This window comes from Myotis yumanensis, unplaced genomic scaffold (assembly GCF_028538775.1).
Source record: "Myotis yumanensis isolate MYYU_CA2020_CCGP unplaced genomic scaffold, mMyoYum1.0.hap1 SCAF_3, whole genome shotgun sequence".
Lineage (NCBI taxonomy): Eukaryota > Metazoa > Chordata > Mammalia > Chiroptera > Vespertilionidae > Myotis > Myotis yumanensis.
The window spans coordinates 133,837,471-133,859,431 of record NW_027223754.1 but is presented as its reverse complement, the minus strand read 5'-3'; the positions used below and the strand labels follow the sequence as shown (position 1 = coordinate 133,859,431).

General features: G+C 40.0%; 1 protein-coding gene across 3 annotated transcripts in view; it reads right to left on the bottom strand.

Annotated features, from left to right (window-relative positions):
* The window catches only part of SLC6A15 (solute carrier family 6 member 15), a 47,473-nt gene extending 26,379 nt beyond the window's left edge, over positions 1-21,094 (bottom strand). For 2 of the 3 annotated variants that reach the window (XM_070409632.1, XM_070409629.1), the window contains exons 1-5: positions 21,039-21,094; positions 9,167-9,629; positions 4,907-5,064; positions 4,421-4,547; positions 3,091-3,272 (exon numbers count right to left, since the gene is read on the bottom strand). In XM_070409632.1, coding sequence (XP_070265733.1) covers positions 3,091-3,272; positions 4,421-4,547; positions 4,907-5,064; positions 9,167-9,452 — 753 coding nt within the window. In that variant the 5' untranslated portion in view covers positions 9,453-9,629; positions 21,039-21,094. Of the gene's footprint in view, positions 1-3,090; positions 3,273-4,420; positions 4,548-4,906; positions 5,065-9,166; positions 9,630-20,219; positions 20,266-21,038 lie in introns of those variants that run through there. The other variant, XM_070409630.1, reaches the window with a different exon arrangement.
* Between the last annotated feature and the right edge of the window lie 867 nt (positions 21,095-21,961).

Here is a 21,961-nt window from a genome sequence, read left to right as displayed (position 1 = left end):
CCCGTGAGGGTGTGGCCATCCTGGGTGAGGGGCTGATAGCTGTTTGTAGGCTGGCCACGGGCCCCAGCCACCCAAGCTCCCAGTGGAGGCTGGCTGGAAGCAGGTATCTGGGATTTATTTGTCTTCTATAATTGAAACTTTGTTGCCATGAGCAGAGGCAACAGCCAGCTCAGGGTAGGCGGGAAGCTTGGCTTCCTCCATCGCCCAGGCAACCAAGCCTCCTGCTTGCTCCAGCTCTGTGGCTGCCGGCCACCATCTTGTTTGGCATATAGTCACTCTGATTGGCTGGTGGGCTTGGCTTGGGGCATAGTGAAGATATGGTCAATTAGCATCTTTGTCTTTTATTAGTGTAGATGCAAATCACCTGACTGATAGAAAGATTTACACATGCTAATGTACACCAAGTCCTTAGCATAGTAGTAGGAAATAATGGCAAAGTAGTACTGGCCAAAAAGTATAAACTTAGAGTTAGAAGAAAAATTAGAACTTCTCATTTGCATACTTCATCTTGGGGAGGTATCCCCTTAACAGAGACCGTAACAAAGGGACATGCTCACACTCACTGAGAGAACTCGTTTCCTTGTTATCAGGCTTGATTCCTGAAAAGTCTTCCTTTATTTGAGAATGTATCACTACCCCACCATTCTCCGTAATTCACACTAATTGACCATAGTTCTGTTCTCTGTAGCACGGATTAAGCCTTATTCTTCTTTTTATTCAGCGAGGTGAAGATTGCGATCACAGGGTTGAAATTTCTCTCCACGATACAGGGAGAAATAAAGATTTCAGTAAAATCCAGTATTACAGGCATGGATCAGCTGAGGTGTGCCTACTGGCCCAAAGGAGACTGACATTATCATACTCTTCTTTTATCTCATGAAGTTTCTAGTCAGTCCTTGTGGTGTGTGTGTGTGTGTGTGTGTGTGTGTGTGTTGACAAAGCCTAATGCAAGTTGACTCACATTCTTCTTTTAACTGCTAAATTCTCTAAATGGTATTTTCATATACTACCTTTAAACCATATTGCCCATAAATTATGTTTCTCTATCCTGTACTTGTGTGATTATTTATTTGGAGGCTCTTTTTGTTTCACAGGCAAACAGAGAGCTTTATATTTATCCCTGGCACACATTTATCTATTAAGTTTAACTTGTTTCAGACTGAAGAATTATAACAATTTCAATTTTCATATCTTTGCTCAAATTACAGCTTTTTCCTCATCTGTGACTACTGAATTCTTTATTCAAATATTGCCCCAAAGCCACTGAAACCTTCTAATTTAAATAATAAATTATATATGATATGTAAGTTTATATTAAAATTTTCTAAAGTTATATTGTATGAATAAGGAAAACCACCACAAAATTTTGTGATAAGAAAAGGATGAATTTTTTAAAAAAATAATGATAAGACACACTCAGATTAAGAAGAAACAAAATGTGGCAGTAAGACTCAAGCACAAAGATTTTTTTTACTTCTCTGGCTAACCACTTTTGGTTCTCTTTCTACCAAATGACATTATCTTAAGAAACATGTAAATGTGCTTAGATGTGACTTAAGAATCTATTCCTTTATTTGAAATATGACTGTAATGTGTCTCAGAATGGTAGAAGACACCAAATTGAACCAATTAACTGAACTTATTTAATTGTATATTGACACTCGGAAAAAGATGAAAAGATATTTAGATGTGTTATTTATCACATTGATTTTTCCAAAGGAAAAATGGTGTGGGAGTTCCAGCAGGAAGGTAAATATGAAATTAGTTGTGATTTACAAGTTAAAATCATCAAACATTTTTAATTTAAGATGAAGTAACAGGAAGCAAAGATGAATTACATAGACTTCTGACCTAAAAATCTTAACTATAGGATGTAAAAAAATATGGCAGTGAGAGGCATTATAGGGTTGCAATTAAATAATATGGGCTCTAGATTTACACAGAGCTGGGTTTTACTCCAGGTAGCAGTTACTAGCCACGATTCTTTAGGGAAATTACCTAACTTCTCAAAATTATTTTATATCTGTAAATAAGGCCTGAGAATAGTAATTACTTCTTAGAGTTTTCTTTAGAATTCAATGGGATAAAATATATAAAGTACCTATCACATTTCCTAGAGCAAAAAACACTTGCAATAAATATTGGCTTCTGTTATTGTTCTTGCTCTGATCATTGTGGGAATCACCTTCACTATCATCATTTATTACTACTACTACTATTATCTCCACTTCTACTAGTATATGCTGGTGATTGGTGATATATTAGCCTGGAAAGATATACAATCAGATCTATGCTTTGGATAGAAAAAAATATTAGAGATAGATTATTAAAGGCAAAGAAGAATCAATAATAAATTCTTGCTATGGTCCATCCAAGAGATATAAGAGCATTAAAACAATGACAGTAATAATGAAAAAATGCAACATGAAAGCAAAAGAGTGAATAACAATTACTTTACTAATGTATTCTTTAAAAAAAAGAATTCTAAGTTTCTAGAATTCACTTAATGTCTTTTTCAACCACAGCCACTTAACATTTTCCATTTGCACTGGAAGGCATGCCCTTTAGTCTTTTAGATTTACTCTGAGTGGGTTGTTGAGATTATCACAGTAATTTATAATTATGATAATTTATAATTTACCTAGTGCTGCTCAGATCTTTAAGAAACCCTCCACAATAGAGACCATATTAAAATATCTTATGCAAGCATTCCTTAGAATAACTACAATAGAGAAAAATGAATGATATAAGACAACTAAAATGAAAAATTTCTTTATTCTACCACCTTCCCCAATTTCCATGTTTGGAACTGATTGATAATCAGAGAATCAAAATATTAGGGTAAACTCAATAAATAGAAAAAAATGGTATTGACCAAAAATATCAAAACTCTTGATAAAATAAAAGATTATAAATGACTTTATATTTCAGTATAAAACACTTATCTCTTTGCTTATGTCGTTTTATTAATGTAAACATATCGTAAAAGCACCACTTTTTATCAATCTTTAATTAACTATGTAGAACAAAGTGCTACTTGCAATTTGCCCACAGAGATTGCAGAATCAGGAGGGTCTCTAACACACTAACTTTTTCAGAAGACTGAATGCCTTTGATCATAGCGAAGCAAACAATGGCCCAGGCAACCAGCAAGCTGACGGTCATCTTCCAGTTTAAGCCCCCACTTTCAGAAATGGAACTGGAAATATCCAGTGCTTTTCTGTACCAGTAATAGGTGGTGTCAGAACTTTTTTCACATTCTGGCTCTATAACTGTAGAAAGAAAGATAACACAGTAATTTCAGATTATAAAGAGTAATAAGAATTTTTTCCCAATAAGCCTATAAATCAATTCTCAACATTTTCTAGAAAAATATTACTATTCTACAGAAGCATTTAAATTCACAGTAAAAACTCAACTGCAGAAGAAGTGAAATATCAACAGACATGTATCCTCTTTGATATTTCTTATCACACAATTATTAATAAAAACACGTGAACTTTTTATCAAAGTAATGAAAACATATCAAATTTATAGTCCCTTCCACTCCCAGAATTATCTTACTGGGGCACAGCTGTCAAATGCACGGGTGGCTGACCATATGTGACTTTTGCAATAAGCTAGCCCGAAATGTCCTGTGTTGTAATATACAATACAAATAAAATTTTGGAGACTTAATATGAGAAATATAATGAAAATTATTACATTAATAACTTTATATTAATTTTACGTTGAAATGTTAAAATTTTTGGATACATAGGATTAAATAAAATATTTCACCTGTTTATTTTTAAATTGTGGCTACAAGAAAATTTTAGGCATATTCTATATTTACTTGACATCATTATAAGGAAATTTTCTTTATTATATTCTAGGATATAAAAATAAATGATAGAAAAACTATGAAATAAAAACAATTACTTCAATAGTACTTTTTTTTTGTCCTTTGTTTTATTTTAACAAAAACTATAAGGCATCAAAAGAGGTGTACAAAATTAAAGGCTGTCAAAGTTAACAGTATTTCACCCTAATACCATGGGGCACAACAAAACGACTCGAGAAGGAGAATGTAGTCAATAATATTGTGAAAGGTTTGCACAGTAACAGATGATTACTAGAATTAGTGGGGTTATTACATTGTAACTTATAGAGATATCAAGTCACCACGTCGTACACCTGAAACTATTATAACTACTAATGTATTGTACACCAACTATGCTTAACTGAGAAGAAGTAACTCGGGAAGAGCTAGTAAACTTAGAAGGTGCCCAAGTTCTATCTGAGTATGGCAATCCTAAAAGTGAGGAAAGTTGTTATGATAATAATTGTTTCTACATTATTTTTAAAAATCTTGAAAGCTCATTCCTTTACCAACTTTATAATCATTAAATATAAAAACATGATATTGGCCATGTCTTACAAGTATGGGTAGCATTTTTCACCACAGGACAGTTAGCCCAAGGCAGAGGAAACTGAAAAGACTGAGCAAAATAAAACACACTCCAGCCAATGATGACATTGTAGTAGAGAGCCACAAACAAGCTCACCTGCAAAATAAAATAATGTGGTTACATTAAACCTCTGATGCCCCTTCCTTTGAAACAATGAGATTATGTGTATATGACCCCATTTAACATTTTAAAAATCTTATTCATTTTATTTTTATTTAAAACACATTATCTTTTCTGAAAAAAAAAGTCTCTCACAGGTCTTAAGAACATGCAGTAATAAGATTGAACTATATTAATATATTTCATCTTGTTTCGTGTATTAGTAAAATCTCCTATAGTGTTTTTTAAAAGATAAACAGTTCAGTAGAAATACATAAATATTTTATTTAAATACAAATAATATAAATCCAAACATTATAAAAATTTTATGGCATATACTACATCAGGAAACTTACTATACAACTTGTAAATCCAATACCACCCAATTTAGGGCTTATGTAATTCCACACACCAATGCTTCCTCGTCGAATTCTTTGCCCCAGAGCAAGTTCCAGAAAAAAAAGTGGAATACCTACTATCATAAGCAATAGAAAAAATGGCAAAAGATATGCACCTACAGAAACAAGAACAAATAAAATAGATTATATTTTTAACAGTCACAGTAGAGAATACACTAATTCTCATTATCTCATAAAAGATGATATTTGAACTTCTATATATAATAAATATAAAGGACTTTAAAGAAAATGCAATTTCATTACTTTAAACTTTCTAGTATTTGAAACCTCAATTTGCCTGCTACAAAGACTTTCTGATAAAAAATAATTATGATAAAAGTAAGTATATCAATGAATAGCTTGGTTTCATTTTAATGAAAGGGTAAACAACTTACTTTTCCATAAAATAATTGTCTCCTTAACATTAATTATTTTCTCAAGTAGGTTTCACAAACTCATGAAATCTTTTTTTAAAAAAATATTATTTTTATTGGTTTCAGTGAGGAAGAGAGAGGGAGAGAGCGATATAAACATCAATGATGACAGAGAATCAATGATTGGCTGCCTTCTGCATGCTCCCCACTGGGGATTGAGCCTGTAACCTGGGCATGTGCCCTGACCAGGGATGGAATCATGACCTCCTGTTTCACAGGTTGACACTCAAACACTGAGCCACACCAGTCAGGCATCATAAAAATCTTATTCATACAATATTTATGAAGTATTTTATTAAATTTTGTTCAAATTCATCTATTGATATAAATCATGTACTGCAAATCAGATAAGTTAAAATGAATGAAATTTTATATTACTAAAACTGACTCTTCTTCTTAAATAACAACAAAGGAGAAGAAATGGCTGCTTCAAATAAAAATATAATAAAATAAAAAAACCTCTAACACAGAGAAATGTCATTTTCCCTATATATACTTCATATAAAAATACACTTTAGGAAACAAGCAATTTTTTATTTTCCAAAATTCTATGATGGGGTGGTGAGATTGACAGAAACAAAGACATTTCATATCTATACTAATAAAAGCTTAGGTGGCCTTCACACATGATGTTGTCATAAGATGGCCACCACAAGATGGCCACGCACACAGTGGTGGTGGGGCCTGGCGGCCGCTCCACATAGCACAGAGGAGGCCAGTTCCGTCATCTCCGCCACCTCACACAGAGGAGGTGGGTCCCAGCAGAGGAGGCGGGTTGTGACAGTGGAGGGCAGTTGGGGGAGATCAGGCCGGCAGGAGAGCAGTTAGGGGGTGATCAGGCAAGCAGGCAGGCAAGCGGTTAGGAGCCAGCAGTCCCAGATTGTGAGAGGGATGTCCATAGGGTCCCAGATTGGAGAGAGTGCAGGCCAGGCTGAGGGACACTGCCCCCGCACCCGCCCTGCACGAATTTTGTGCACTGGGCCACTAGTCTATTATAAAATATATGCTATTATCCTTTTAGTAGAGTTTCTATGCTTAAAAAATATGGCCCCTTGAGTGTGGCTCTTTCACAAAATGCCGACTTCTGCACATGGGGAACGAAGTTTCAATCGCACTGTACATGCGCGCCCACACGTGGTATTTTGTGGAAGAGCCACACTCAAGGGGCCAAAGAGCCGCATGTGGCTCGTGAGCCACAGTTTGCCGACCACTGAGCTAGGCTTCATAGTCAAATTGATTTCAAACTTTGAGCTGGTAGCTTCTATGTTATACCACTTATTAAGCTTAACCATTGTGCTTTAAGTATATTTTCAGACAAATCAACTTACATTAGGTTTATTACTTTTTATTCATATTATTCATAAAGTTCCTCAAATAATGAATAAGTAAGATTTGGGTAGCGAGGCTCTTTGACTCAGCAGCCAGAAGATACCACTTGAGTACCTAGAAGGCTCAAAGCTATACTGCATATTGAGCAAAATCTTTTGTACTCTAACAGCCATCTTGAAATGAGAAAAGTTCACTGGTATTTTGTAATATCACTCTCTAGTATTTGTGATTTGAAGAAAGGAAACAATATTAGGAAGGGTATTTTGACTACTTTCACATGAAAATTAGAAAGAAGAGCCACTTTGCTAATTACTAAATACAAAATTCTTTCTCAGCTCTCCATCAAGACAAAAATTGTATTAAATGGAAGGCAACCTAACTCTTCAGTCAAGAAAACTTTCTTCCTTTACAGTATGAATAAGGTTTATAAGGGGAGAGGTCTGAAAATTAGATTTCATCTTCTCAAAGTCTTGACAAATGAAGTGATTTGTAAGAAACGCAAAGCAGGGTAGTGCACAGCTGCTTATAGCTGATTTGATAAATAATTAATGTGATGTTACCGACTCACTAAGGGGCTCACAATTTCAGTGGAATGATGTGATCTGTAGTGGATCACCGACTATGTATTGATTCCGACCTCTCAGGAAGATTTGTCAAACAGGCTAATTTTTTCAAACCTGTGATTTTGTGCCTGGTTGAATTAACTAAGCAAGATTTTAAACCTTATTTTGTCACCATAACACTTTTATCTTTAGTGGCTAAGAAGAAATTCCATATCGAATGGTTATATTATTTCATTTGATTTGTAGGTGGCAATCACATAAAAATTAAAAATATTTGTTCAGTCAACGAAACTATCACAAACTAGAATCAAATACCAAAATATTCTTTCTATCCTTTGGGTACTGAAATGAGGCACATAAAATATTTAGTTTTTAGTCATGCTTATTTTAACAACTTCCATGCATATAAATAATAAAGCTTCAAACTAAATGTTAGTAAACATTCAGTTTGACTTTGGTGTACTATAAAAATTATGTCCTACACAAATAATCTATTCCTTTGTATGTGTCCACCCCCCTTAGTTTTTAAGAAATATTTGCTAAATAACCCCTGGTATTTATATGCACAAATACAAAAAACTAAAGTATCATGCTGATGTATATATTTTTGTTTAAAACTAAGGATTCTAATTTCTTTAAAGTTTTCTTTAAAACAAAACATTGTCCCCCAAATACTACAGAATTGGGAACCAAATATGTATGATATTTAAGGATAAAGAATGACTGGTATAATATTAATTACTAGAGGCCTGGTGCATGAAATTCATGCATGGGGGGCGGGGTCCCCCACAGCCCAGCCTGAACCCTCTCCAATCCGTGACTCTTTGGGGGATATCCGACTGCCAGGATTGGGCCTAAACTACAGTTGGATATCCCTCTCACAATCCTGGACCACTGGCTCCTAATTGCTCACCTGCCTGCCTGCCTGGTCGCTCTTAACAGCCCCCCCCCCCCACCAGCCTGGCACCCCTAACTGGCCCCCTCTGCTGGCCTGGTAGCCCCTAACTGCCCCCCCCCCCACTAGCCTGATCACCCCAACTGCCCCTGCTGGCCTGGTTGCCCCCAACTGCACCCCCCCGCCAGCCTGGTCACCCCTAACTAACCTCCTGCTGGCCTGGTCGCCTCTTACTGGCCCCATGCCAGCCTGGTCACCCCTCATGGCCCCCCACCCCCCACCGGCCTGGTTGCCCCACGCAGTCTGCTGTTCAGTCATTTGGTCATCCCTCACTCACCCCCTGCCAGTCTGGTTGCCTCACACAGCCTACTTTTCAGTCATTTGGTCATCCCTCACTAAGCCCCTGCCGGCCTGGTCATAGGCAGCCATCTTTGTGAGGGAGTGATGGTCAATTTGCATATTACTCTTTATTGTAAAGGATCCCATTAAATCCCTTCTACTGAAATCTTTAAAGTTCTGGTCAGCATTAGAAGACTATCATCATTCTAAATGATATGCAATTTTTGTTTTTATGGAGAGTAAAACAACTTTAAAAATTCAGATTTAATAAGTCATAGAGAGAAAATTTTGTCTTCACAAATATTGCCTTATACCAGAAACTTCAGTTTTTTTCTCCAAAGTGAATAACCAACAGGCACAAGGGATGCAACATTTGTTTAAAAAGTCAGTAATTTAGAGATTTTTAATAGAATCCACAGAAAGAATCTGAGAATGTATTACCTTTAAAGCAATCCTTGTGTATTCATAGCAAGCCATCTGCTCCTATGGAAACCTATTCTGAAAACAGTGAAACTCATTTTCAACAAAGGAATCTCCCTAGCTTTATAATAAAATTCATAGTTTCTAAACTACTGAGACTCCAGCAACAACAGCAGCTATTTGAGATAATCAATTGAAATCTATTCAGCAATGTATCACTTAAAAAAATAAAACTTACCACCCCCATTCTTCTGACATAGGTATGGGAATCGCCACACATTGCCTAGACCTACAGAAAATCCAACTTGGGCAAGGATGTATTGTAGCCTGTTGTTCCAACCTCGTCTTTCATTTTTGATGTCAGATACTTTAGCATCTGTATGGTTCTCTTTTTGGACATCAACAATTAGTTCGCTTTTCTTAAAAGCATCATCAGCTGCATCTTCATTGGAAAGAAGGTCTTTGGCAGATTCAATAACTTCATCTTCTAATTCTTCTTTTATCATCTTGCTATTCTTAGGCATTAGAAAGTGTGGGTTGTATTATTTTTCTTAAATTCTCTTATGGCAAATTTGTTAATTCTTTTAAAAAATAATTTAGTTGATATGAAGAAAAGACAGGAGGATATCAACCAAATCCTTGATTCAAGGTGGAAAAGTCTTACGGATCCTGGATCTGTGTGTCCAATATTCTACAGGTATCTGTAAAATTTTAAATTAAAAATGATAGTATTTAATAAGGAAAATACTAAAATTAATAAATACAATTTTGTATTAATTTATATGATAAAACATCTTTCTACAAAATATAAAACATATGATTGTTGGCCTTTCAGAGTTTAACATTTCCACAAGTGTAAGAAATGTATAGTTTACATGAGCTTCATACACATTTTATTTTATCTAACATCTTCCTTCTTTCAAAATTCCACTTTGATAAGACAAACTCAATGCATAAAATATTCTCTGTTCATTTGTAATTAAAATTTCTTGACTCTTGCCCTAGCTTGTTTGGCTCAGTGCATAGAGCATCGGCCTTCGGACTGAAGGGTCCCGAGCTCGATTCCAGTCAAGGGCACATGCCTTGGTTGCAGGAAGGCTCCATCCCCATTAGGGGGCATGCAGGAGGCAGCCGGTCAATGATTCTCTCTCATTGTCGATGTTTCTCTCTCTCCCTCTCCCTTCCTCTCTGAAATCAATAAAAATATATTTTTTTAAAATTTTGTGACTCTTTTTTAAAAAAATCTTCCTTTCTTCCTTTCTCACTAAAGTATAGGTCCCATTTTATTACTTATAGAACTACATAAACAATTGCATGCCACTCCTATAAATTTCTTTTATACAGAATCTCTTCTGTTAATGTATTCATTTATTCACTCATTTGATATTATGATGAACATTCAGGGATACAAACATACATGAAACATACGATATCTGCTTTAAGTTGCTTGTATCTAAGAGAGAAAGGCATATCTCAAATAATTACACTATATTGCATAATTTAAATGACCCAGCTTCATTACAGTAACAGAGCCCAGTAATGTTGGATAAAAGTGACGTAAGAGCTGGGCAGAGAGAGTGAGACCACACCAAACACAAGGAACAACATAAATACACACAGAAAGTAGTAAAAAATGCCTCACGGTATTTGTGTGAACATTCTCTCAAACAACTCAAGAAAAGCACTGCCATCACTTTGGCCGTTTTTCTTTCTCTAGTTCATCTTCTGTTATACTGTATCTTATACCCTTTTCAGATACAGACCAGGTAGTGTACAAGGCTTGTCTACAAACCAATGAGACTGTCAGTTTTAAAAAGTGATTAAACACGTGTGCTTCGCTTCAAAGCTGGATCAGGAGGCTTTAGAAATGATACTCCAAGAATTCTGCCCAGTTGTTGCTAGAAAAAATGAAATTATTTCATGGAATTGCTGTTATTTTTACTTTAGAAGTCAGAGAAGCAGCCCATCATACTAATCTTAATTAATAAGACAGGGTGGATGGTAACCCTAAGAAAATATAATTATTTAACATGACCATGTAACCTATATTTTTGCCTTTATGATTAGATGTTTAGTTGTTTCCAAAACTAGAATATATATGCTAAAAGTAAACAATTAAAATTTGGTGAAGATTAATAGGAAGACTATGAAGAAAATTCTGAAAGAAAATCATTACCAATATCCTAATATATAAAAATCCTGGGTCAGTAACAACAGTAATGACCGGAGGCTTGACCAACCAGAGTCAGTCCTGCAGTCAGCGCTGGGTTGCCATGGCGACCTTCACAGTCAATGCCACAGGCTGTGGTATAAAACACAGTGTGCAAGTGATCAGAAGCGCAGGCACTACCTCCATGCCCCCCACCCCTCCGCAACTTCCATCAGTACCACCGACCCTGAGGTGCCCTCCCTGAGTTATTTCCGGTGAGGCCTGAGGGAGGAACCTTCCCTCAGAACTCGAAGGCACTGAGTCCTGGGTTGCTGTGGTGATGGCTGCCAGAGGCTTCTGATGGCCTGCAGGAGTGTGCAAATGATCAGAAGCGCAGATACCACCTCCCTGCCACCTCCCCCACTTTCATCAGTCCTACTGGCCCTGAGGCGCCCTCCGCAAGCTGTTTCTGGTGAGGATGAGGCCTGAGGGAGGAACCCGCCCTCAGAGCACCTGGAGCGCCCTGAGGCAGATTACTAAGAGAAATTATGAATTTGAATGTTGCATTTGGTGGGAAAGTTCTCCTTCTCGGAGGGGATTTTCGACAATGTCTCAGTATTGTGCCACATGCTATGCGATCGGCCATAGTACAAACGAGTTTAAAGTACTGTAATGTTTGGTGATGTTTCAGAAAGTTGTCTCAAAACAAATATGAGATCAGAGGATTCTGCTTATAGTGAATGGTTAGTAAAACTCGGAGATGGGCAATGGATATTACTGAAATCCCCTGTGAAATTATTTGTAACAGATCTATTATTGAAGCTACCTTTGGAAATACTATATCTATAGATAATATTAAAAATATATCTAAACATGAGATTCTTTGTCCAAAAAATGAGCACATTCAAAAATTAAATGAAGAAATTTTGGATCTACTCAATGGAGATTTTCACACGTATTTGAGTGATGATTCCATTGATTCAACAGATGATGCTGAAAAGGAAAATTTTCCCATCGAATTTCTTAATAGTATTACTCCTTTGGGAATGCTGTGTTATAAATTAAAATTGAAAGTGAGTGCAATCATCATGCTACTGAGAAATCTTAATAGTAAATGGGGTCTTTGTAATGGTACTAGATTTATTATTAAAAGATTGCAACCCAACATTATCGAAGCTGAAGTATTAACAGGATCTGCAGAAGGAGAGGTTGTTCTGATTCCAAGAATTGAATTGTCCCCATCTGACACTGGGCTCCCATTTAAATTAATTTGAAGACAGTTTCCTGTGATGCCAGCATTTGCGATGACTATTAATAAATCACAAGGACAAACTCTAGACAGAGTAGGAATATTCCTACCTGAAGCTGTTTTTGCACATGGTCAGTTATATGTTGCTTTCTCTCGAGTTTGAAGAGCATGTGATGTTAAAGTTAAAGTTGTAAATATTTCGTCACAAGGGATATTAGTCAAGCACTCTGAAAGTGTTTTCACTCTTACTGTGGTATACAGAGAGATATTAGAGTAAGTTTAATCAATTTATCACTCATTGTTTGTATCAATATCATTTTTACATCATGTTTTTTTTATATCATGTCTTTGTTGTTATTATATCATGTTGTGATTGTTTATTTATTAACAAATTTATATATTATTTTCATATACCTTTTACTAATTTTCTTTTATCTCTGACACTCTTATTATAGAGAAAGGGAAAATAGCAATATTATAATATTTCCTTTAATTAATTCCCTTTTAATGTGCATGAATTTCATGCACTGGGCTACTAGTTTTAAATAATAGACACATCTCTAGAAAAAGGACAAAACTTCTCATGGTGACTACTTGAAACTGTCCAACAAGGTTTTGATATGGAAAAGGTTTTCAGAAAAAAAAATAGTTTTAATTTGCATTGCTTCCCCCTAGAGCTTAATAAATAGTAATTGACTAAAAGAATAAATATAACCATTGAAAAACTGAAATAAGCTAATTTCCCAAATTACTTTTGCTGGAAGGAAATATCTGACATATAAGAAATTGTGATTTGCAAGACATAAATTATCTAAAGGTCTACCTTTATTGAATTATCTAAAGATAGACTGTTGGCATAGTAATTTAACTAATGCATGGCTAACAGCATTGGTTTTAATCTGACAAACTTGGAGTTGTGTCCTCACTCTATTATTTATCAGCTGCACAACTTCTACTAGTTATATCACCTTTATGCTGTTTCCTCAGGTGTATTCAAGTTAATGTGCTTTTTCTTCATCTACCCAACCTATTTCATTTTTTACACAACTGTTACTATACCAGTATTCACAATTCTGCATCTTGATTTTTCACTTTGATAGGCGAAAAGTTCCCAGGGTAAGCATTGTACTCAAAGATAATAATCAATTAATCCTATGTGAAAGCATACCTTAGTAATCACGAAGAAATAAAGTGACCTTTAAGACTGAAAACAGCTCTATCCTATATCAAGTGACATTGTGCACTTAAAAGCACCCTGCATCCCAGTATATACAGTTTGTTTTTCACCAAGAAATAAGAGACAATCACTATTGATCAACTTGGGTGCCTTAAGGGGAGGTATGGATGGGACTGGATATGCTGGGGGGAAAGGGTGAGAAGATATATTTTTCACTCTATACCCTTTAATACAATATTATGTATTCAAAATATAGATTAAAATTGTTCTAATGTGAAAACAATAGCAAATATCCTTGGTTTGCAGGGTGGTATCCAGGTACCATATGCTGTCAAATGAGATGATTAAGGTAGAAAGGTGACTATTTTAACTCCATGATTTTTTAAAATTTATTGTCTAAAGTTTTACATATGTCTCCTTTTCCCCCACTTTACTCCATGATTTTTATAGTTTCTGAAATTACAGGAAAGTTTTCTCTTTCAACATTTTTAGTAATAAAATTACTTTAGAGCAGCAGATGGGATCTTATGTGCCCTTCAGTCACTTTTCTGCAAATGTAACATGTTTGTTAAAGAATTAAATTTATTGGGATAACATTGGTCAATAAGTCACATAGGCTAATTTGACTCGTGCATGTGTGATACATATAAAGCTGTTGCTGACGCCAATCGCATGCATGTGTTTTGATCTGTCATTGTCAATCATGAACTTGGTTGACACTTCTATTATAGAGAAAGGGCAAATAGTGATATTAAAACATTTCTTCTAATTAATTTCCTTTCAATGTGCACGAATCTGTGTGCTGGGCCACTAGTTATTCTGTCATACTTCCTTCAGTTAATTTAACAGACAAGTTTAAGAATGCATTGAGAATGTTAGGTGGATTGGTAAAATAAAATTATTCTCCAGGAAGAGTATATGGCCTAGTGAAGAAAACAGATACTTTACCCCCAGACTTAGTATATTTTTGTGGAAATTTTAATATTAAACTGCAACCCTATACCAAATTTTCCTGCAACCACCCCAGACTAAAGCAGGAGGTAGCAGAGGATAAGAAATGGAAGGAGAAAAAGGAGCTAAAGTTATTTACTTGTAATATCATCAATATATTATCACATTTTTATAACTTAGAAAAAGAACTCTACATGCATGCAAATACATATTTAACATCCCTTTCTTTTTTTTTTAAATACATTTTATTGATTTTTTACAGAGAGGAAGGGAGAGGGATAGAGAGTTAGAAACATCGATGAGAGAGAAACATCGATCAGCTGCCTCCTACACACCTCCTACTGAGGATGTGCCCACAACCAAGGTACATGCCCTTGACTGGAATCGAACCTGGGACCTTTCAGTCTGCAGGCCGATGCTCTATCCAGTGAGCCACACCGGTTAGGGCTGAACAATAAAGATTTAATAAAAAAAGAAAAAGAAAAAGAAAATCCAGGAAAGGTTAATTCCCATAAGTATTGCAACTCTTCAGCCCGTTAAAATTTTTTTAATTACATTGATTTCTTTTTAATCCTCACCCGAGAATAGGTTCATTGATTTTAGAGAAAGAGAAACATCCATGTGAGAGAGAAACATCACTAGGTTGCCTCCCATACATGCCCTGACTGGGAATTAAACCCACAGACTTTTGGTGTACAGGAGGGTACTCCAACCAACTGAGCCATCTGGCCTGGGCTAAATTACTTTAATTTTTAATAAATGTTTCTTAATTATAGATTGACATATGCTCAAAACATCCCTTTCTGATATATTTAATTTTATAAAAACTGGCTAGTGTTGCATTATACAATATATATATACACATATACATATATATATGTATATTTTAGGCATTTTTTAATTTATATTGAAAATAACAGGTATATTCAAGTTAATGTGCTTTTTCTTCATCTACCCAACCTATTTCATTTTTTACACAACTGTTACTATACCAGTATTCACAATTCTGCATCTTGATTTTTCACTTTGATAGGCGAAAAGTTCCCAGGGTAAGCATTCTACTCAAAGATAATAATCAATTAATCTTATGTGAAAGCATACCTTAGTAATCACGAAGAAATAATGTGAACTTTAAGACTGAAAACAGCTCTATCCTATATCAAGTGACATTGTGCACTTAAAAGCACTCTGCATCCCAGTATATACAGTTTGTTTTCACCAAGAAATATGAGACAATCACTATTGATCAAAGTTAATATTTAAGCAGATAATTTTTTATTTAAAAATATTCACTAAATATGTCTAGAAGAATATTTGTTTAATGTTATAAGGAAAATTGGAAATAAATCTAAGATTCCTGCCATATAAACTTAAATGTTTTCATATATCAGATTATGCCTATGGTTTTTGTTAATAAAGCCATCTGCTCAAAAACTATTTTAAAACCTACTGTGAATAGGAATATATTATTATATCTAATCATGCATATGCATGTAGTAATAGAAGTTGAGAAGTAGAAGTTTTCAAAGCTTTTGATAATCACTGAGGTTTCTTTCAAGTCTATCATTCTAAGTCAATGATTTTTTAAATGGAGAACAACCCCAGAGATCTAAAGAATGCAAATGCTTGCCTATTTATAAAAAAGTTTTGTTTTTTGATAGGAAGTATATTTTCTACCATACACATAGTAAAATTTGAACTGTGATCACTGAATAAATCATTATAAATATAGATTTTAGGTTTTAGTAATTATTCCAAGTTATTTTAAGTATTCAATTATTGAAAAGTCAGGGATCTCTTCTGATTACTGGTCTCTCGAATAGCTATTATCTAATTTAAAAATTCTTTACTGTTTGCTGTGGTTTGAATGTTTATCTTCCCCCATTAAATTCAAATGTTGAAATCCTAACCCCATGTGATAAGAAGTTGGACTTTTAGGAAGTAATCCTATCTAATAATAGACAAACATGGTATTTAACCATACCTCCGTTACACTTCCCATTGGCTAATCAGGGTGATATGCAAATTAACTGCCAACCAAGATGGCGGCCTGCAGCCACGCAGCTGAAGCGAACATGAGGCTTGGTTGCCCCAGAGATGGAGGAAGCCAAGGTTCCCTGCCTGCCGCGGCCCAGTTCTGAGCTCCAGATGCAAGGATATTGCAATTATAGAAGCTAAACAAACCCCAGGTACCTACTTTCAGCCAGCCGGCCTCGGAGCTGGAGCTGCAACAAAGTCTCAATTACAGAAGATAAATAAATCCCAGAATAAAAAAAAAAGAAAAAAAGGAGAGACTGGGAGCTTCAGTTGCAGGCTTGGCCTGCCTGAAAACAGCCCTCAGCCCCTCAACCAGACAGGCGAGGCACCCCAGTGGGGACCCCCACCCTGAAGGGGGTGCGGACAGCCTGAAAACAGCCATCAGCCCCTCATCCAGGCTGGCCAGGCACCCCAGTGGGCCCCCCCCGAAGAGGGAGCGGGCAGCCTGAAAACACCCCTCAGCCCCTCATCCAGGCTGGCCAGCCACCCCAGTGGGGACCCCCCCTGAAGGAGGTGTGGGAAGCCTGAAAACAGCCATCAGCCCCTCATCCAGGTTGGCCAGGCACCCCAGTGGGAACCGCCCCCCCCGAAGGGGGTGCGGGCAGCCTGAAAACAGCCCTCAGCCCCTCATCCAGGCTGGCCAGGCACCCCAGTGGGGACCCCCACCCTGAAGGGGGTGCGGGCAGCCTGAAAACAACCATCAGCCCCTCACCCAGGCTGGCCAGGCAACCAAGTGGGACTCCCACCCTGATCCAGGACACCCTTCAGGGCAAACCAGCCAGCACCCACCTGTGCACCAGGCCTCTATCCTATATAGTAAAAGGGTAATATGCAAACTGACCCTAACAGCAGAAAGACTGGGAATGACTGGTCACTATGACACACACTTACCACCAGGGGGCAGACGCTCAATGCAGGAGCTGCCCTCTGGTGGTCAGTGAGCTCCCACATAGAGGAGCTCTGCTCAGCCACAAGCCAGGCTGAGGGCTGCCAGTACAGCGGTGGTGGTGGGAGCCTCTCCTGCCTCCTCAGCAGCGCTAAGGATGTCTGACTGCAGCTTAGGTCTGCTCCCCACTGTCAAGTGGACATCCCCCGAGGGCTGCCGGGCTGCCAGAGGAATGTCCGATTGCCAGCTTAGGCCCAATCCCCTGGGGAGCAAGCCTCAGCCAGCAGATGGTCATGCCCCGAGGGGTCCCAGACTGTGAGAGGGCACAGGCCGGACTGAGGGTCCCCCCTCCCCTGAGTGCACAAATTTTTGTGCACCCGGCCTCTAGTCTATATACATAAAAGACTAAGCGACCGACTGACTGGCCGACAGCTATGATATGCACTGACCACCAGGGGTCAGATGCTCAACACAGGAGCTGCCAAGTGACAAGCAGCTTTGCAGAGTGTCCTCTCGCACTCTGGGACACTTCGGGGAGTGTCAGAGGAACAGTTTCGGCCTGATCCCCCATAGGCCAGGCCAAGGGACCCCACCTGCTGGAGAGACCCCACTCACTCCACAGACGCCCATGGAGCCCTAGCACCACCCAGGTATAACCAACCAGCTGGGGAAGGACCGTGTGAGGCTGGCTCCAGGGTGTGTCTGTCCCATCTCTCCCAGTCCTGCCCTGCTGGCCACCTTCTAATTAATTTACAATCTATGTGCACAAATTCGTGCAGTGGGCCTCTAGCAAAAAATAAAAATTAAAAAAAAATAAGATAAAAACTGAGCTAACTTAGACCCTTCCACTATGTGAGGGCACAATGAGAGCCTTCTCATTTATAAATCAGGAATCTGGTTCTCACCAGACACCTAGAATGTGCTGGTGCCTTGATCTTGGACTTCCCAGCCTCCAGAACTGGGAGAAATTAAATTTCTGTTGTTTTTAGACCACCCAGTTCATGGTATTTTGTTATGGCAGCCTGAAGGGACTAAGATAGCATTTCTTATTTATTAAGTGAATAATAGAGCACTTATCTCCTAGAAACATGTATGAAAACTTTTCATAATGTCATTGAAATACTATATTTTGAGTTATACATATTGGGAGTATAAAGTAATTCTTGAATCAGGTATACAACTGCAATCAGAAAAAGAAGTGTCAACAAACAGATTGTCTTCCTTTCAAAACAGTTATTTTCTGTCCTTCTGGGGGGAACAAAAGAATATACTGAATGCTTCATTTGGAGAAAAATCATCAATGCATTCCATTCAAAATTTGGTGGGATAATATATTGCAGCAAAGATACAGGTGGGTAAAAATGGCACTCACGCTCACAAAAATGAAATCCACGACTCTGATGGTCGAATACTCTGAACTTACTGAGGGCAATGCACGGACTCTTCAAGGAAAATTCAGGCACCAAGTACTAGTGAAGAACCTATTACAAGTCAAGCCCAGTACTAGGCTCTGAAGACAAGTCAGTGGGTATCAGCAGCGTCCCAGTTCTTGCAGCATGGTGCTGGGCGGGGTCAGGATCTGGGCGGGGCCGCTTTGTCAGAGCAGGCTATTTCCTGAGCAACCAGGCATGCAATGCTATACGGCAGCTTTAAAAACTGGGTGATGAGGAGCCCAAACGAAATACGTGAAGCAGAGCCTTCAGTCCTCTCGCTTTCTGCACGGGGAACCACACAAATGGTGCAGAGGAACGACTGGGTCTACCTTTAAGACCTCCAAGGAAAACGGCCGGACCGGGAGAAACGGCCGCAGTCATTTGCATAAACACCGAAACACTGTGACGTCACCGCGCCCGAGTGCGGGCCGCCCCCTCTCGCTCCAGCCTGTCCCGGCGAGGGGCGAGGAGAGAGAAGGGAAATTGAGAGTGCGAACCTAGGGCTGCTGTTCACCGCCAAGGCGCACGCAAAAGCCGCTTCCCCGCTGAAAAGAAACTGATTCCGGCCCCCGAAGCCTCTGCCACCCAGGGGGAGACAACCAACTGTCAGAGACATGACGTCTCATTCATTCATTCTTATTTCTAAGGCTGGTTGGAGTGCCTCATGAAAGGCTGTCCTAAACTCAGAATTATCCTCTGTCCAGGCCACTCGCAGACCAGCCCTGTAGATGAAACGCAGAAATGGTCTGGGTTTCCAGTCCCGTCCCCCCCCCCCACCCCCCCCCCACCCCCCCATCATCTCCTTGAAATCCCAGCAACACCACCCTCAGCGGCACACTCGGCAATTCCCGGGTGCGCAGGAGCGCCTGGGCCGGGCTGTGCTGTCCAAGGTAGCCACGTGCCCCGGCTCGAGGCGAGGCTCACTTTAGGAACACGGATCACTGCACGCCTCGGGCGAAAGGTAGTTGGGCTCCAGTGAAAACACACAGCCTTTGGCGGTCGCCGCGAGTAGTAGCAAAAGCAACCAGGGCCAACGAGGAATGAGGCTGCTCCCTCCCCGCCTCGCCGCTCACACTCTCGGGGGTGGGTTTCCAACGCACCTAGAACCTCCGGAGCGCCTTTCTCTGTCGCGACCCTCCCAGCTTTCCTCCTGGACTTGCCCACGGGGAACCCCACCCTCAGCCCATCCAGATCTGACTTGGAAAGGAGCAGTCTCTCGGGGAGGCCGTGGGCAGTTTCCACGACCAGAAGGAAAGGAGGAGGCGGCACGTTTCGACCCATGTGCTTCCCCCCACGCTCCGCTCCTCGCCTCCCCTCCGGGGGTGCTCGGATGGGCTGCAGGGCGCACAGCCCGGAAGGTCTCCTGCAGAGCCCAGCGTTTTGGAGTCTCCCTCCCTCCCTGCCCTCACCTCCGGACACACAGCCTTCCCGGGTCCAGCATCGATTCCGCTCCCGCCCGCGTCCCCGGGCTCCCAGGGTGGCTGCCGGCGAGCCCCACCCTAGTAAACCGAGCCCTCGGCGGCGGGAGCGCGTTACCGTTAGCGGGTCCAACCGGCTCCTCTGGCCGCTTCCACGTCCGACAGGAGCTGCGGTGCCAACGGGTCGGGGCCAGGTGCCTGCGAGGGAGGCCGGGAAGGAGCGGTCTGGCGAGCAGCGGCTGCCTGCCAAGGGCGGGCCCTGGGCGGGTTGAGGGGTCGCAGCCCAGAGGGCTGGCACCGAGGGACTCGCCAGGGCCTGCGAGGGGCTGGGAAGGAGCACGAGATGCAGCGCGCGCGTGGGGAAGGAGGGAGAGAGAGAGAGAGAGAGAGAGAGAGAGAGAGAGAGAGAGAGAGAGAGAGAGGTGTGTGTGTGTGTGTGTGTGTGTGTGTGATGGAGGCGCCCACTAGCCGGACCCGCCCGTACGGACAGGCTGCGGGGAGAGGGGAGGCTGCGGGAGGCGGGAGGCTGGGGGCTGGGGGCGGGGGGCCGGAGCCCCGGGCCGGGCGCCGCCCCTCCCCGCCCCAACTCCCCTTGACGCAGAGGCCGTTGCAGCTGCCCCGCGTCCTCCCAGCGCTCCGGCTGGACCGGGCGGGGTTGCATGGACCCGGGAGCCCGACCCAAAACTAAACAAAGCACATCCCTGGGCCACCAGGGCCTCCCCACCCCGCTCCCAAAGGGTAGACACCAGTTGCCCGCCCCCGCACCCCCCACCTCTGTCTCAGCGAGGGTGACAATAGAAATGGTCTGACCTCTCACCGTCGGAATATTCTCTGAGAGGCGGTAATGGGACTAGAAGAAGTGGGTGACTCAAGGTACCTTTTATTTATTTTTTCCCCTAGCTTTCTCTCCAAGCCGCTCGTTTACATCTCTGGCAAAAGAAAAGCACTCTGGGCTTCCCCTAGCAAGACGCGGCCTGATAGCGCTTCTGGCCACGTTTAGGAAAGGCTGTTTCTGGCGCTGACCCGCACCCTATCTGGCCCCTTAGCTTCCAACTCTTCTCCAAGGGGTCTCAGTACAAGGTGAAGGCTGACTCACTTCTTCTGGCAATCAAGACATAATCATAATTAAGCCAAGTGGAGAATTCCTAAAATATACATCACTGAGCACAAAGCTTAGCCTCCTTTTGAAAATGCATGGATCTTCCCCTAAACATGGCTTATGCTCCAGAGATTAAATTCATGTCCTTGAAATTTTCAAAATTTGAAATAAATGCAAAGTGAACCTTAAACATATTATAGCAGAAAGGTTTGGTGACTTGGTAAAGGATATTTTTCGCTTCCAGATGATTAATAAAAATACCTCTGTGCACTCCTAGGCCTTCCAACAATCCCACAGATTTTAACTGTCCATATCCAGCTATGAATGAATTAAATAATAAACCCATTTCAGACAGGTTTTTCATGCATTGAAAAAAAATCTCCTGGAAAGAAATCATAAGACCTAAATTTCAGGTCAGAACATTGCTACTAATCCTTAGCTTTTAAGGCAGCCAAGAGAGCTTTTTCTCAGTCTCTTTAAAATAGTTTTTTATTATTATTATTATTAAATTTGATTTGTTCCCCTGGATGCCCCTGCCTTGCCATGTGTAAAAAATACTCTGATTGCTGCCCCACAGGAATAAAATAACAGTTTCAATAGACCTCTTAACAGAATATCATGCATAATTTGCTTT